This window comes from Apis dorsata, unplaced genomic scaffold (genome assembly GCF_000469605.1).
Source record: "Apis dorsata unplaced genomic scaffold, Apis dorsata 1.3 scaffold_50, whole genome shotgun sequence".
In the NCBI taxonomy this organism is placed as follows: domain Eukaryota; kingdom Metazoa; phylum Arthropoda; class Insecta; order Hymenoptera; family Apidae; genus Apis; species Apis dorsata.
The window spans coordinates 916,268-929,380 of record NW_006263351.1 but is presented as its reverse complement, the minus strand read 5'-3'; the positions used below and the strand labels follow the sequence as shown (position 1 = coordinate 929,380).

At 29.7% G+C, this 13,113-nt stretch overlaps 2 protein-coding genes across 5 annotated transcripts in view; one reads left to right on the top strand and one right to left on the bottom strand.

The window, feature by feature from the left end:
• LOC102677089 (follistatin-related protein 5-like) overlaps positions 1-7,551 on the top strand; it is a 64,180-nt gene extending 56,629 nt beyond the window's left edge. For 2 of the 4 annotated variants that reach the window (XM_031514923.1, XM_006608888.2), the window contains 14 exons: positions 1,719-1,955; positions 2,486-2,670; positions 2,746-2,880; positions 2,958-3,090; positions 3,611-3,786; positions 3,895-4,018; positions 4,105-4,398; positions 4,597-4,718; positions 4,960-5,097; positions 5,184-5,399; positions 5,481-5,631; positions 5,718-5,918; positions 5,988-6,134; positions 6,201-7,551. In XM_031514923.1, coding sequence (XP_031370783.1) covers positions 1,719-1,955; positions 2,486-2,670; positions 2,746-2,880; positions 2,958-3,090; positions 3,611-3,786; positions 3,895-4,018; positions 4,105-4,398; positions 4,597-4,718; positions 4,960-5,097; positions 5,184-5,399; positions 5,481-5,631; positions 5,718-5,918; positions 5,988-6,134; positions 6,201-6,430 — 2,489 coding nt within the window. In that variant the 3' untranslated portion in view covers positions 6,431-7,551. The remainder of the gene's footprint in view (positions 1-1,718; positions 1,956-2,485; positions 2,671-2,745; positions 2,881-2,957; positions 3,091-3,610; positions 3,787-3,894; positions 4,019-4,104; positions 4,399-4,596; positions 4,719-4,959; positions 5,098-5,183; positions 5,400-5,480; positions 5,632-5,717; positions 5,919-5,987; positions 6,135-6,200) is intronic. The other 2 variants (XM_031514924.1, XM_006608889.2) reach the window with 1 other exon arrangement.
• LOC102673501 overlaps positions 7,263-13,113 on the bottom strand; it is a 7,742-nt gene continuing 1,891 nt past the window's right edge. The window contains exons 6-15 of the mRNA XM_006608945.2: positions 12,966-13,111; positions 12,617-12,887; positions 11,808-12,535; positions 11,206-11,478; positions 10,302-10,559; positions 9,423-9,731; positions 8,924-9,141; positions 8,719-8,835; positions 8,393-8,511; positions 7,263-8,322 (exon numbers count right to left, since the gene is read on the bottom strand). Of these exons, the coding sequence (XP_006609008.1) occupies positions 8,150-8,322; positions 8,393-8,511; positions 8,719-8,835; positions 8,924-9,141; positions 9,423-9,731; positions 10,302-10,559; positions 11,206-11,478; positions 11,808-12,535; positions 12,617-12,887; positions 12,966-13,111 (2,612 nt within the window). The 3' untranslated portion in view covers positions 7,263-8,149. The remainder of the gene's footprint in view (positions 8,323-8,392; positions 8,512-8,718; positions 8,836-8,923; positions 9,142-9,422; positions 9,732-10,301; positions 10,560-11,205; positions 11,479-11,807; positions 12,536-12,616; positions 12,888-12,965; positions 13,112-13,113) is intronic.

The window sequence follows — 13,113 nt, the reverse complement described above, 5'->3', positions numbered from 1 at the left end:
ATATATATATATATATTTGATATCAAAAAACGATTAAATTTGTAATAGACAACGAAGACACGCGTCGTTGTTATTGATTTGCTCGGAACTTTGTCGTGAATTTTACAAATTTTTGCGTATTAATTAGCCTCGATCATGATTGTTCCCTTTTTTTTTCGAGTTAAAGATTAAAATATATTGCAAAAGCCAGAAAGAGAAGCAACATGATTATTATTGTTATTACGATTATATAGTACATCACGCACATCACAATTTTGTTTGGTTAAAAAGTAATTTGATTACGCGTACAACTTCTCTTTGCAAATGAATAAATGATACGCATGTACAAAAATACGTGATTCTTTTGCTATGATCACTTTGAACACTGTCCAATGAAAATCGATATAATAATCGATGATATTAAATATCAGAAATGAATTGAATTTATACATGCACGAAGATATTGTTGTTACGATCGTTCGAAGTTTCGCCGTGATTTTTACGAATTTGCGTATTAATTAGCGACAATCACGGCTGACCCACGTATTGATTGCAACAAATACGCGTATGTTTATTCTGTAACATTGGATATGACACGATAAAAATCGAGAAAAACAAATTTATCTGTCGTCGGTAACCAAGAATTCAATATAATAATACGCACACAGTGATTTATGAAAATATTTGAATAATATTTTACAGAGGAGAATTTGTCTAAACCAAAAATTCTGATTATAATGAGAATTTGCATGTATAAAAAGCGTAGCAATTTTTTTTTTTTGTTGATAAAAGTATCTTTTTGAAAAACTGAAATCAACTCCTAAAATTTCGACATCTTTTCATCTTTTAAATGCAATTCAATTTTGCCTGAGAATTTTTTTTTTTTTATAATAAAATGACATAGCATTAAATTCTGAACATTTTGTAGTTCAAAATTTTATTTCATTGCATCAATATTATAAGAAATGAAAATATATTGAAATTTTGATTTTACTAAAAAATAAAAAAGAAATATTTTCGAGATAAAAATCTCAATCCAATATTTATAAAATTTGCGAAACATTCATTGTGAAAAGGGATCACAAAAAATATTTAAACATCTATGATATTCCAATAATGAATTTGTTACGTGACTTTCATAGACAGTTCTTCTATCCATTTCAGATTTTAAATATTCATAAGAATAATATCTAGACCTTTATGATAGAAAGCTTACATCTTAATTGATTGAATTTCTAATAATTAATGAATAAATTTAATTTTCATTCATATGATTTTTATCGTTCAATATTTCGTACATATATGTAAAATTCGAAACGAAAAAAAAAAAAACAAACAACAGAAATACCGCTGCAATACAATATTCTTTGTTCAATATGTTCCTTTCCAAACCTGTAATAAAAGGGACTCGAAATTCAAACGAAGTCCTTCTTCTTAATAAAATATTCGAGAGTCTCTTTGATGAATAAACGAACTCCGACCAGGGACAAGGAGATCACGAATTCACGAAGGAGATGGAATGAAAAGATATCTGTGTCTCGAGATTTAAATAATTTCACTTATTCAATACGTGGACGAATTCAATTCAATTCAACCGAGTCTCGTGTACGAACGCGCAACGATCGGAAAAACAAATCGCACGTGTATTTGCGGAATCAATCGCTCGAGGACAGCTTTCGATGTTGTTCGAAGCCAACGGCGAAATCGTGACGTCTCCCCTCTCTTATTTCTCTTTTCAGGCTCCCATTCGATCGATCCCTGCGCCTCAAAATATTGCGGGATCGGCAAAGAATGCGAACTTTCACCGAACAACACAATCGCGGTGTGCGTATGCATGCGAAAGTGCCCACGGAGGCATCGACCTGTTTGCGCGAGCAATGGCAAGATCTATGCAAATCATTGCGAGCTTCACAGGGCCGCCTGCCATTCCGGCTCGTCGTTGACCAAAAGCAGACTCATGCGATGCCTGCATCACGGTAAAAATTGTTAATTATTGTTGTTATTATTAGATTTATTATTAGATGTTGCTATTTTTTTTTAATCAAATTTTTTTATCAATCCTATTAAAATTTATTAATTATAATATTAGAAGGTTAACGAGTTAGATATAAGATTGATTAGATTATTCGTTGTACAATTATATCTTAAAAATGAATCATGATGATTTGATGATTCTGCATTTAAAGGAGTTCTTTAAATGATAATTAAATTCGAAGTTATTTTGAAAAAATAGAATAATAAAAAGTTATAGAAAAATGAAACGCCAAAGTATATAAAATTTCATAAATGATAAATTATGATCGATTTTGATTATTATTTTACAAAAAAGAAAATCATGAAAATTTTAAATGAAGAAGATCTAAAAACTCTCTGTAAACTAGCAAAAATAACTACTAATTTCATCGACACCATTCTATTGAAGTCACGTTTAAATTATATAGAAATTGGTGAACGATTAATATAATTAAATTAAAATAACCATCTCGTTTTTCCAAATTAATCGCAGATATCGAGAATGCTCACATTCGAAGAACCTTACACATGAACAGAACATCCCTCAAAACGAGCAAGATTGTATCTTATCCAAAATCTAGGAATCGAAAGAAGGGTGGTTTGAAAGATAATTTGATACCAGACAAGAACGACTCCGACTCGAAGGAATGTTCGAATCAAGAATACGAAATTATGAAGGTAAAATAATAATAAAATAAAATTTAAACCTTTGTCATATCTTCATCATCATTGATATTTATTCTTCCATTGCAGGATAATTTGTTGCTTTACAATCACGCGAGATTAATGTCGCAAGACAATCATAGCAAAGAATATCTCGTCAGTATAATGTTTTCTCATTACGATCGAAACAATAATGGCAATTTGGAACGCGAAGAGTTGGAACAGGTAATTTTTCTTTACTTTAACTTCTTCGTGATTAATCTATTCGATGATTGTAGATATTTTTTATTATATTTATATAGTTCGCGGAGAACGAAGATTTAGAAGAGTTGTGCAGAGGCTGCAATCTCGGACATATGATTAGTTATGATGATACGGATGGCGATGGAAAATTGAACGTGAATGAATTTTACATGGCGTTCAGCAAACTCTACAGTAAGTAATTGTCTTTTGAATTATTCAATTCTTTAATTATCATAGTAGAAACGAAAATAAAAAACTTTGCAAATATTTTTTTTTTATTCAGTGATGTTCTTTATAAGTAAGTTCTTCAGTGAAGTTCTTTATAAGTAAGGGATCCAATGAAAAATAACTTTATGCCATGTTATGCAACTTATTTTTTGTATCATTATTTTGTTCATTCATTCAATTCCGTAATTTTTTAATACAACATCATATATATTTCATTGAGCAAAATCATGCAACTTAAAACAGATATAATTCCTCATTATGTTATGAATATAAAGCTCTTTTTCAATTTCCTTTTATAAAATTATGTTCACAATTTATGATAATTTGGCATATGCTTATTTTTATTTGGGCCCCTCAATTTTTAGCAAAAATTTGAATTATTAAAATTTAAATATAAATTTTATATTTATACATATATATTTATATAAATTATGTACACAAAATAAAGAATATTATCGTATACTTAAAGTATTTTTGAAACTAGCGCAATCGTTCATAGGTGTCTCAGTGGTGTCTCTAGACAAGTCTCTCGAAGTGAATCATATTTCTGCAAGGGTGGGTGATAATGTGGAGATCAAGTGCGATGTTACGGGTACACCACCACCACCTTTAGTATGGCAACGAAATGGAGCTGATTTAGAAACACTGAACGAGCCTGAGGTATGATAAACAATTTCTTAAAAAATCGCTAAATATACTTGTTGAATAAACCATATATTTCACATATAATCAATAATCAATCAACAATTTACTTTTTTCATTTGATAGATCCGAGTATTCAACGATGGCAGTCTCTATCTAACAAAAGTACAACTGATACATGCTGGAAATTATACTTGTCACGCAGTTAGAAATCAGGATGTCGTTCAAACACACGTGTTGACTATTCATAGTAAGTTTTAGAAAATACAACATGATTTATCAATATTTTCCTTTTTTGCAAAGAACGATCATTTTTAAAAAGTTTTCGACTCTTAGCTATTCCCGAGGTAAAAGTGACACCGCGATTTCAAGCGAAACGTTTGAAAGAGGAGGCAAATATAAGATGTCACGTGGCTGGTGAACCCCTTCCGCGAGTTCAATGGTTAAAAAACGACGAAGCGCTGAACCATGATCAACCGGACAAATATAATCTTATTGGAAACGGTACTAAACTTATCATTAAAAACGTTGATTATGCCGATACAGGGGCTTATATGTGTCAAGCTACCAGCATTGGTGGTATTACCAGAGACATCAGTAGTTTAGTGGTTCAAGAACAACCTACTCCAAGTAAGTTATTTACAAGCATATGATATCTATTTTTTTTCTATTTTCATACAATTAATAGAAAACAAATTAAGAAAAGTTAGTTTATCATGTAATACATAAATCAGGTTGATATTTACAAATATTGCAAATGTGAATAAATATAAATTTATTATTTATCTAGATAAATTGATGATAAATGATAATTAAACTTTTATCCAGCGACTGAGAGTGAGGAACGAAGATTTTTCTCATTTCACCAATGGGGAATTTTGGTATACGAGCCATCTGCTTGTCGGCCGCGACATGAAATTCGATCTACGGATGTTATACCAGGTACACAGGTAAAATCAAATGTGTTATTACATAATTATTTATCGCATTATTTGATTTTAAGCCTTCATAATCCAGATCGTTAATATTCAAGGCTTTTAAATGTATTTCTCAAATCAAACATTATTTTATTATTGCATTATAACATAAATAATTTTTTAAAATATTTAATTATTATACTCTAGCTGCTAATCTCTAGACAACAAAATCGGTTTTATATTTTTATATATTTCCTTCAATTTCATAATTTAGGAGCATGTGTGTGGAGTTAAAGGTATTCCTTGCTCATGGGGACGTGCAATCAATGTCGCAAATCGATATGTATATGTCAGCCAACCGGATAAAGATCGCGTACTTGTTATTAGTGAAATACAAATGGTTATAGTCGACGTGAGTAAACTTTTATTTGTTAATATTATGTTAATTGATTAATCATAATATATTATGAAAATAAATCTTGTCTTTTTTCTTGTTAGGTAATACCAACAGATAAAAATCCTGTTCAACTTTGGTACGTTCCTTCTCTTGATCAAGTATGGATATTGAATTGGCGAAATCAGAAAGATATCGATGTGAAAACTGTTCAAGTAATCGAAGATGCTGCTCAAAAGAAAAAGCATCGCGCTATCCGACCAGAACCCATTGATGCGCAATTCGATATAATCCAAAATATTTATATCCCTGAACCACAAGTAAATATAATTATTGAAAATTATTATTTATTTTGAAGATACATAAATGAAATATTACTGTACATTTTTTAATCCATTTAGGATATTGAAAACATCTTCAAGTACGGTTATGTGAGTCACGCAAATCAACGTAACATGTACAAATTGGATTTGAAGAATATGAAATATACACGTAGCGCTGATTTAAGTTCTTATAATTGTGTTCCAGTTAATGTCCAATTTTCGGTTCTATGTACGTAATTCAATACTTTATGAACTTAATAAATATATGTTATAAATCTATAAATATTTCTTATATTATTCTATTTTTTATTTCAGATGGGTTTGTAGTAATTGAATGCCAAGAACCAGTCACTAATCGACCAACGGGTCAATTATTATTGGATTATTTAACTGATACCGTTCTTGCATATAAGCCAAAAATTTTAGGAAAACCAACAATTTCACCTGATTCTCGACATCTTGTCACATTAGATAAGCAAGAAACAGGCGTAACTTTAGTCGTACAAGAAATATCATGTAATTAGAATTTATTTTTTTCTTATCAATTTCTTAAGTATTTCATTCACAATTATTTTTTTTTTTCAGCCGATGGTTTGAAATTCGCATTTGATGTGAAAACGACATTAAATATCAGCGATATCGCACTCTATCCATCACAAACGACACATGGTTACGATATTTATGCGTCATCTATTGACAAGGAAAATATTCTTTTCCTCGATCTATCAACTGGTATGAAAATTTCTTAATATGATGCTTTTTGTATTAAAAAAGTTAAAAATTTATTTTTTATCATAGGCAAAGTAGAAATGATAACAGGTGTTGGTAAAGCAACATCGCCTAATTTAACAAAGTGGGGAAACCCGAATAGACCAATTGTACAAAGTGGCATATTTGGCAAATACATGGTTAGCCCTTCGAATGATGCACTCTTCGTTTTAAATGGCGAAACTCGAACAATAAATTGTGAAATTGGAGGTCTACAACATCCTGGAGCGGTGGTATGGTTTACAGTGTCTTTACATTAAGCAATCGAAATTTTGACAACGATATATGGCGCGTATAGATAAAGAAAAATATTCAAGCACAGAAAAAACAGTGATATTAAATCAATATCATGTACATCACTATTTGAACAAAAGGATAGAATAATTGTAGTTTTGTTAGGTTAGAAGAAGGAATGGTTGAAACAAATTTTGAGAAATATATTCTAACACCAACATACCATTATCCATGGTTATCGTTAAAATATCTAAAAAGTTTCCGAGTATCGCTCTTCAATAATTAATGGCGTATTTTTGACACCATCGTGCGAATAAACGTTTTTGATCGTTATAATGCAAATATTTATCGCGAAATATTTATCGATAAGATTTTTAATGTACATACCAAAGATCGTCTTTTACATATATATTTAACGTACCTAATCGTTACCCTATCGGTGGCCTTAGTTTCTCTCGATTTTGCATATCTCAATCTTTGTACTCGTATATTTCTCTTTCGAATAAATTTTCAATGGCTATAAAGATATAGATAGAATTCTTCCAAATAGCGATTAGAACAAAGTTATTTCTTATCCAATATTTATTATTAAAACTTGTTATTTTTGAACTCGATATATCGAAATATTTAAAAATTTGGCATTTTTTATTTTTAACGACATTTAAAAGTTATTTTCTTAAATATTAAGAATTAATATTATAATTAAGAAATTCATAATGATTTTTTTATGTTATCCAATCAATTAATTAAAAAACAAGAACAGTCACAAAATTACCAAATGAACACAAATATAATATAATGTAATCATTTTCTAGTTAATAGGTTTTCACCAAAAAATTGGAACAGTTTCTTTTATGGTAATTTTTACAATAACTTATACGACAAAGACGTATATAATACAGTCATCGGGCCACAAATAGCATACTAACAACAGATATGATGATTATGTATTATAACGCATGCGTGTGTCGATTGTACGCGTGAGGATACGAGCGCATATAACAAATAAAATGAATATCTTGTAATAAAATTACAACAAAACTAATTTAATAAATAATCTGCAAGTACAAATTTTTTTCTCTGTACATGCAGATTATGAACATTTTAGCAGTCTTGTATCCATTCAAATAAAAAGGAAATAATGATACAGTGAATGGTTACACTCCATCATTAAGGATCGTACTTTTAAGTGTGTTCTAGTCGTAACATTCGCCTTTATTCACTAATAAATTACGTCTGTTCAAAACCTCAAAGTCTACGTTTAATCACCTACTGTACAAATTCAACGTATATTTACGCACTAATCTTGTATAAATACATTTAGTTCTTTTCAAATTATTAATTCTTCCTTACAACTGCTGTTTTCACATTAAACGCCATTAATGAATCTAGCAAATACACAATACCCTTCAACTGAATAAATGATCACTGATAAAACGCACAATATTCAACGAATTTCGATGTATGTGCTGTATCATTTTATATAAGATGTTTGCTAGAAATTTAACAGCAAGAAATTGGATAATGTAAGGAAGGAAAAGAGACAAAGAGGCAGACCATGAGCGAATTATTAGGAAAAATAGATCAAGAGATTTGTGAGCAGTTTTCCATTCAAGATGATGTAGTTTGATCAACATATAAACGTAACACCTTGTAAACTCTTCTCTTGATTCCTTGTATCCTATTTTGTTCCTCACTCTTTGTATCTCACTGACTATTTGCCAGTTTCGTCGTTCCAGCACTGGTTATATATTGCACGATTTTAAATTGGTCCCTTGCCGACTGTAAAAAAGTATATATGCGTTGCTAAAATCTTCCTCTTGAGGTTTCTGTCTGCTTGTAATTTCATCATTGTAATAGTACCACGTATCAGTGCGAGGATTCTTCGCGTATGCTGTATAATGTCCTGCCGAAACCCCTATAACAATATATAACATACATAATATCATATTATACTAAACTAATATAAATAAAATAAAAATATATACCTCCAAAATGACAAACGCAAGCATAAAGATCATATAGATGTTGTCCAACGCTTAAACCAACCAATGGAAATGTAACTTTATCATCTAATTTCATACTAGTACACTCATAAAATACGAATCTGTAAAAAAATACAAATTATATAAAAAACAAAATATATTAATTATATAATTAATATATATTAATATAAATTTATAATATATAATATATATTTATATATTAATATAAATTTATATAAAATTATATATATTAGAAAACAAATCTTATTATTAAATTAAACACTTATTATTAAATCTAAACTATTAAATATAAAACTATAAAAATATACCGTTTCAAATACACTATGAGGAACTTTGGATATCTGTGGACTGTAAGAGTTTTTGTAGCGCACCGATTTCGTTCGCATTTTGGACAAAACCAAGGATTGTGTTCATCTAATGTTTCGCTATAGAACGTGTAAGTCTGAATATTATTTACAAGTTGCTTGAAAACTTTCAAAACAAAAAATTTCAATCTTTAGTAATAATTCCTACCTTTGACTAAATGCTTGAAGACAATCATATAAAGATAAAGGATGATGAGGCCTTTGTTTGCTGATGCTAACATGATCAATTGGAGATGCGATTTTAGGAACCTGCTCCGTATAACGCACTGCTAAAGTATCACCATTACATAAGATTACCATACCCGTTTCAGATACACTGCATCCTGTACAATGTGTAGTATACATACAACGAGAACAATGATGACCCTATAAAAAAATATATTTATTAACGTATTTTATTTTGAAATTTCGTAACGCAATTTTATTTATTAAAAAATAATATTTATAATTGTTTTGTACAAAGTAATAGAAAACCATATATAAATAATCATATTTATCTATTAAAAATTAATCACTTATCTTTGACAAAAGATTTTACGTTGACAAAAAGAAAATTTATTTTATTAAATAATTATATATTTTTAATTTATTATTATTTTTAATAAATTAAATTATAAATTTAATTTATTAAATAATTATATTCTAACCTGTCCTGTAACAAAATGAAGTGTATAATTTCCTTCTTGTGGTACATTTTTTCTTACAATATCGTACAAGTCTTTAGCATTCACTCTTGAAGGTAATCTTACTAAATGAGGATAACCAAAAAGTTTTGTTCCTTTACGGTTGTTTGATGTTTCGTTTGTTGTATCATGTCGCAAGACTAGCGGTACATTTAAGATCCTAATTGCAGGTCTCGGTCTGCCTGTTTGATCTATTTTAATAAAAGACGACGCAGTCATATAAGTTGAACACATTGGGCACATTTGCGGTTCCGTTTGATTTTTGAAGTAATTCTGTTAAACGTAAATAATAATTAAAACAATAATTTATAATATATTCATTATAATATACGAACACTTGAATATATTCGAACTTCAATTTTTATTTTACAATTTTAATTTAATTTAATTATTAAGAAATAAAAAAAAAAGGCATCAACATATAATATAATACCCTCAGAACGGCAACCTCAGATTAGTCTGAATTGAGTTCCAGAAAATAAACTTTCTGGCTTGCGGATTGTACTCAAACAGCGAACCATACGGGTTTCCATCTTTTCGTTTCCAAATACCTCTACTTCAAATGAAGTTTCCTGGGCTAATTGGCAACGTAAAGCTATTTCTGGTTCCCGTACATACCCTTATGGTATCATCCGTCTAGAACGTTTATTGGTTTAATCTCAGACCTTCCCGAGGTGAAATTGTGGTAACTATGTACCTTGCTTGTATACCCCTTCCGCTAGATTGAAGCTGCCGTTTTCATCATCGGGTTTTCATTATATTTATACAAATAAAATATCTTTATATCAGTTTTTTCAAAAACAATTTGAAAAAAAAAAATTAAAAATATATAGTAAAACTTACCTCAATACAAGTATCACACATAACAAAGTTGCAACTGTTCCCACTGTGCCTTTTCAAATCTCTATCCAATTCTTCGAGACAAATTGTACATGGTATTTCCTCTCCCGTAACTGTACATTTCTGACAGGAATCGGCCTCGGTTACACGATCTCCACCACCATCTGGTACTGAAGTGTATGCATCAGGAGGTTCCGTAAGTTCAAAGGCATATATAGATCGATTCGTATCATTGATGTGTCTCAAGAGTGTATTGTCATCCTTAAATGTAAAACCTTGATGTACAATCCAACAATGACAATTCCGTCTAGTGCGATAAGTTACAGCAAGCAAGATACATAATTCTCGATACCTACGGTGCAAGGGTAAAATAATATAATCGAGGAATGATGGCCACATTGGGCCAATTACAACAAAATAAATAGCGAAAACCAGATTATATAGGAGAATATAGGAGCAAAAAAATTGAATCTGTGTGATGGAATGTAGCCTCGTAACCAAACTTTACGCTACGAGAATGTTCTTCCACAACATTTATTCTTGGAGAGCAGTATCAACGATTATCGAGACTACTCGATAAGCCGCCTTCTTCACCCTCCATGATTGTTCTTGTACTAACATATAGACCCACGCACCGTTTTTTATATGATATAAAATTAAATTTTATTCCTAGCAACTATAAATATCTTGAAACGTCCTTAAAAAACATATTAAGATGTTAAAAATTTATTCAAATAACTGGTTATCATATTTATCAATCTGTAGATTTTTCTCAAAATATTATGAAATCATAATGAGTTGACTAATAAAATGAAAATTTTTTGAAATATATGTACATGCTATATATAAATAAATAAATAAACTAAAAAGCCAACTCTCACAGATACAACAAATTTTATATGCTTACCAAAATCTTTGATATATGATTTTCTAAAACTTCAGCAAGTGCAATATTTGTTACTGCAATATTTTCTTTGCCAAGTGTTTTTAATAGCTCCTCCTTCAATTTCCCAATGCGTGATTGTTTGTTTAATGAAACAACGCACCTTATAGGTTGATCGCCATTTGCAGGAACGTATGTAACATTTAGTTGTCTCTCCATTGCATGAGGTAGTGGCACTGACAAATACATGAAAGGTTCATACGTAACAGAAACATGATTACATACTGCACAAACAACCTATAATAGAAAGAGAGTAAAAAATATAAATTATTTTAAATATATATATATAATTTTAATATATACACATATACATTATATATATATACATATATATGTATATATATATATATACTATATGTATTATGTATTTACAAATATGCCATATAGTTTAAATATTTGTATCAGCAGAATGAGACATGCTTTTTATGCTTCTTAAAGCAAGAAGGTATGGCTGTTGAATTTTAATATAGGAAACATTTTACGGTAAAAGCCAAATATATAAACTAGTTACCCCAACGTATAGTTTCCACAACACAAATTTTTATATATGATATAATTAAATTTACCTTGCTTTTAAACTGTCCTTGGAAAGTATCAACGATAATACTTCTATTAGATTTTAAATGCTTTGCCCAATGTTTATCAGCCTCAATTTCATCTTGTGTCTCTACAGTACCATTTCCATAACTTTGTGAAATTCGTATGCATTGAGAACTAATACTTCCTTGACCATCACGTTTATGATTTTTTTCTTGATCATCTAATCTCATACGTTTTACATTACATTTTTCTAAACCATTGTCATATTCTATATCAGAACCACTTGATCCATAATCTATACCACAATTGACTTTTTGAACATTAACTTCTTTTATCCTTTTGATACTAACACTTTTATTATCAAAATCATGATTTTCCATTAGATTTGAATTATCTAAAGGCATTCTACGAATATTTTCTTTCGGAAATTTTTGTGAATCATAATGAATCTCATTATTACATTCCTGCTGCATTACTAAGAAGTTTGCATTACTAGTTTTTGCTTCTTTATGAATATCATAAAGACCATGGTATTTCGGAACATTTTTTGAAAATTCAATTAATGTTTCTAGCCTTAGTGAAGGTGTGACTTCATTTTTCTTTCCATCGACTTCATTATGAATAAACGTATTTGATTTTGCTTCAACAGTTTCATCAGAATCAAGTGTTTCTTCGTCATCCTCACCATCGTTTAAAGGTGATCCTCGCGGCGAATTTACAATACTATCTAATTCTCCTATAGGTGATCCTAAGTCTGAAATTAAGTAATTTTTATTATTTTTATAATATATAATTTTTATTTATTATAGATATTTATAATAAGATATACTTTTACCTCTTGGTGAACCAGCCATTGTTACATTGGGGCTATTTGGACATTCTGGTGATGGTAAGCAATCATACATTTCCAATAAATCTGTATTACAATTGGAATTACTAGTGGCAGTGACTGAAGACATGATTTTTCCATTTGAATTTTCAATTGAATTATTCGTGTTGGCAGTGGTTGTAGATGAAGGAGTTTGACAATTTTTTGTACATTTTGCAGTATTCATTTGTTCATGTAAAGAATCCAATAGAAGTGCAAGAAATTCCTGACAATCATGCTGTTAATCATTATTTTTATTAATTATTCAAATTCTTCACTAATAATTAAGTAATATATAAAAATATTTCAAAGTTACCTGTCTATAGTCTTTAAATTGTGAATGATATGCCCCCAATGTTTGTTTAAATTCAGTAGGCCTAAGAACGCTATATTTGCCAGACCACATTTTACCAAGAAGTGCACTAAAATGTGCCATCAATGATCCAGGAGGAGGAAGTTTTTCT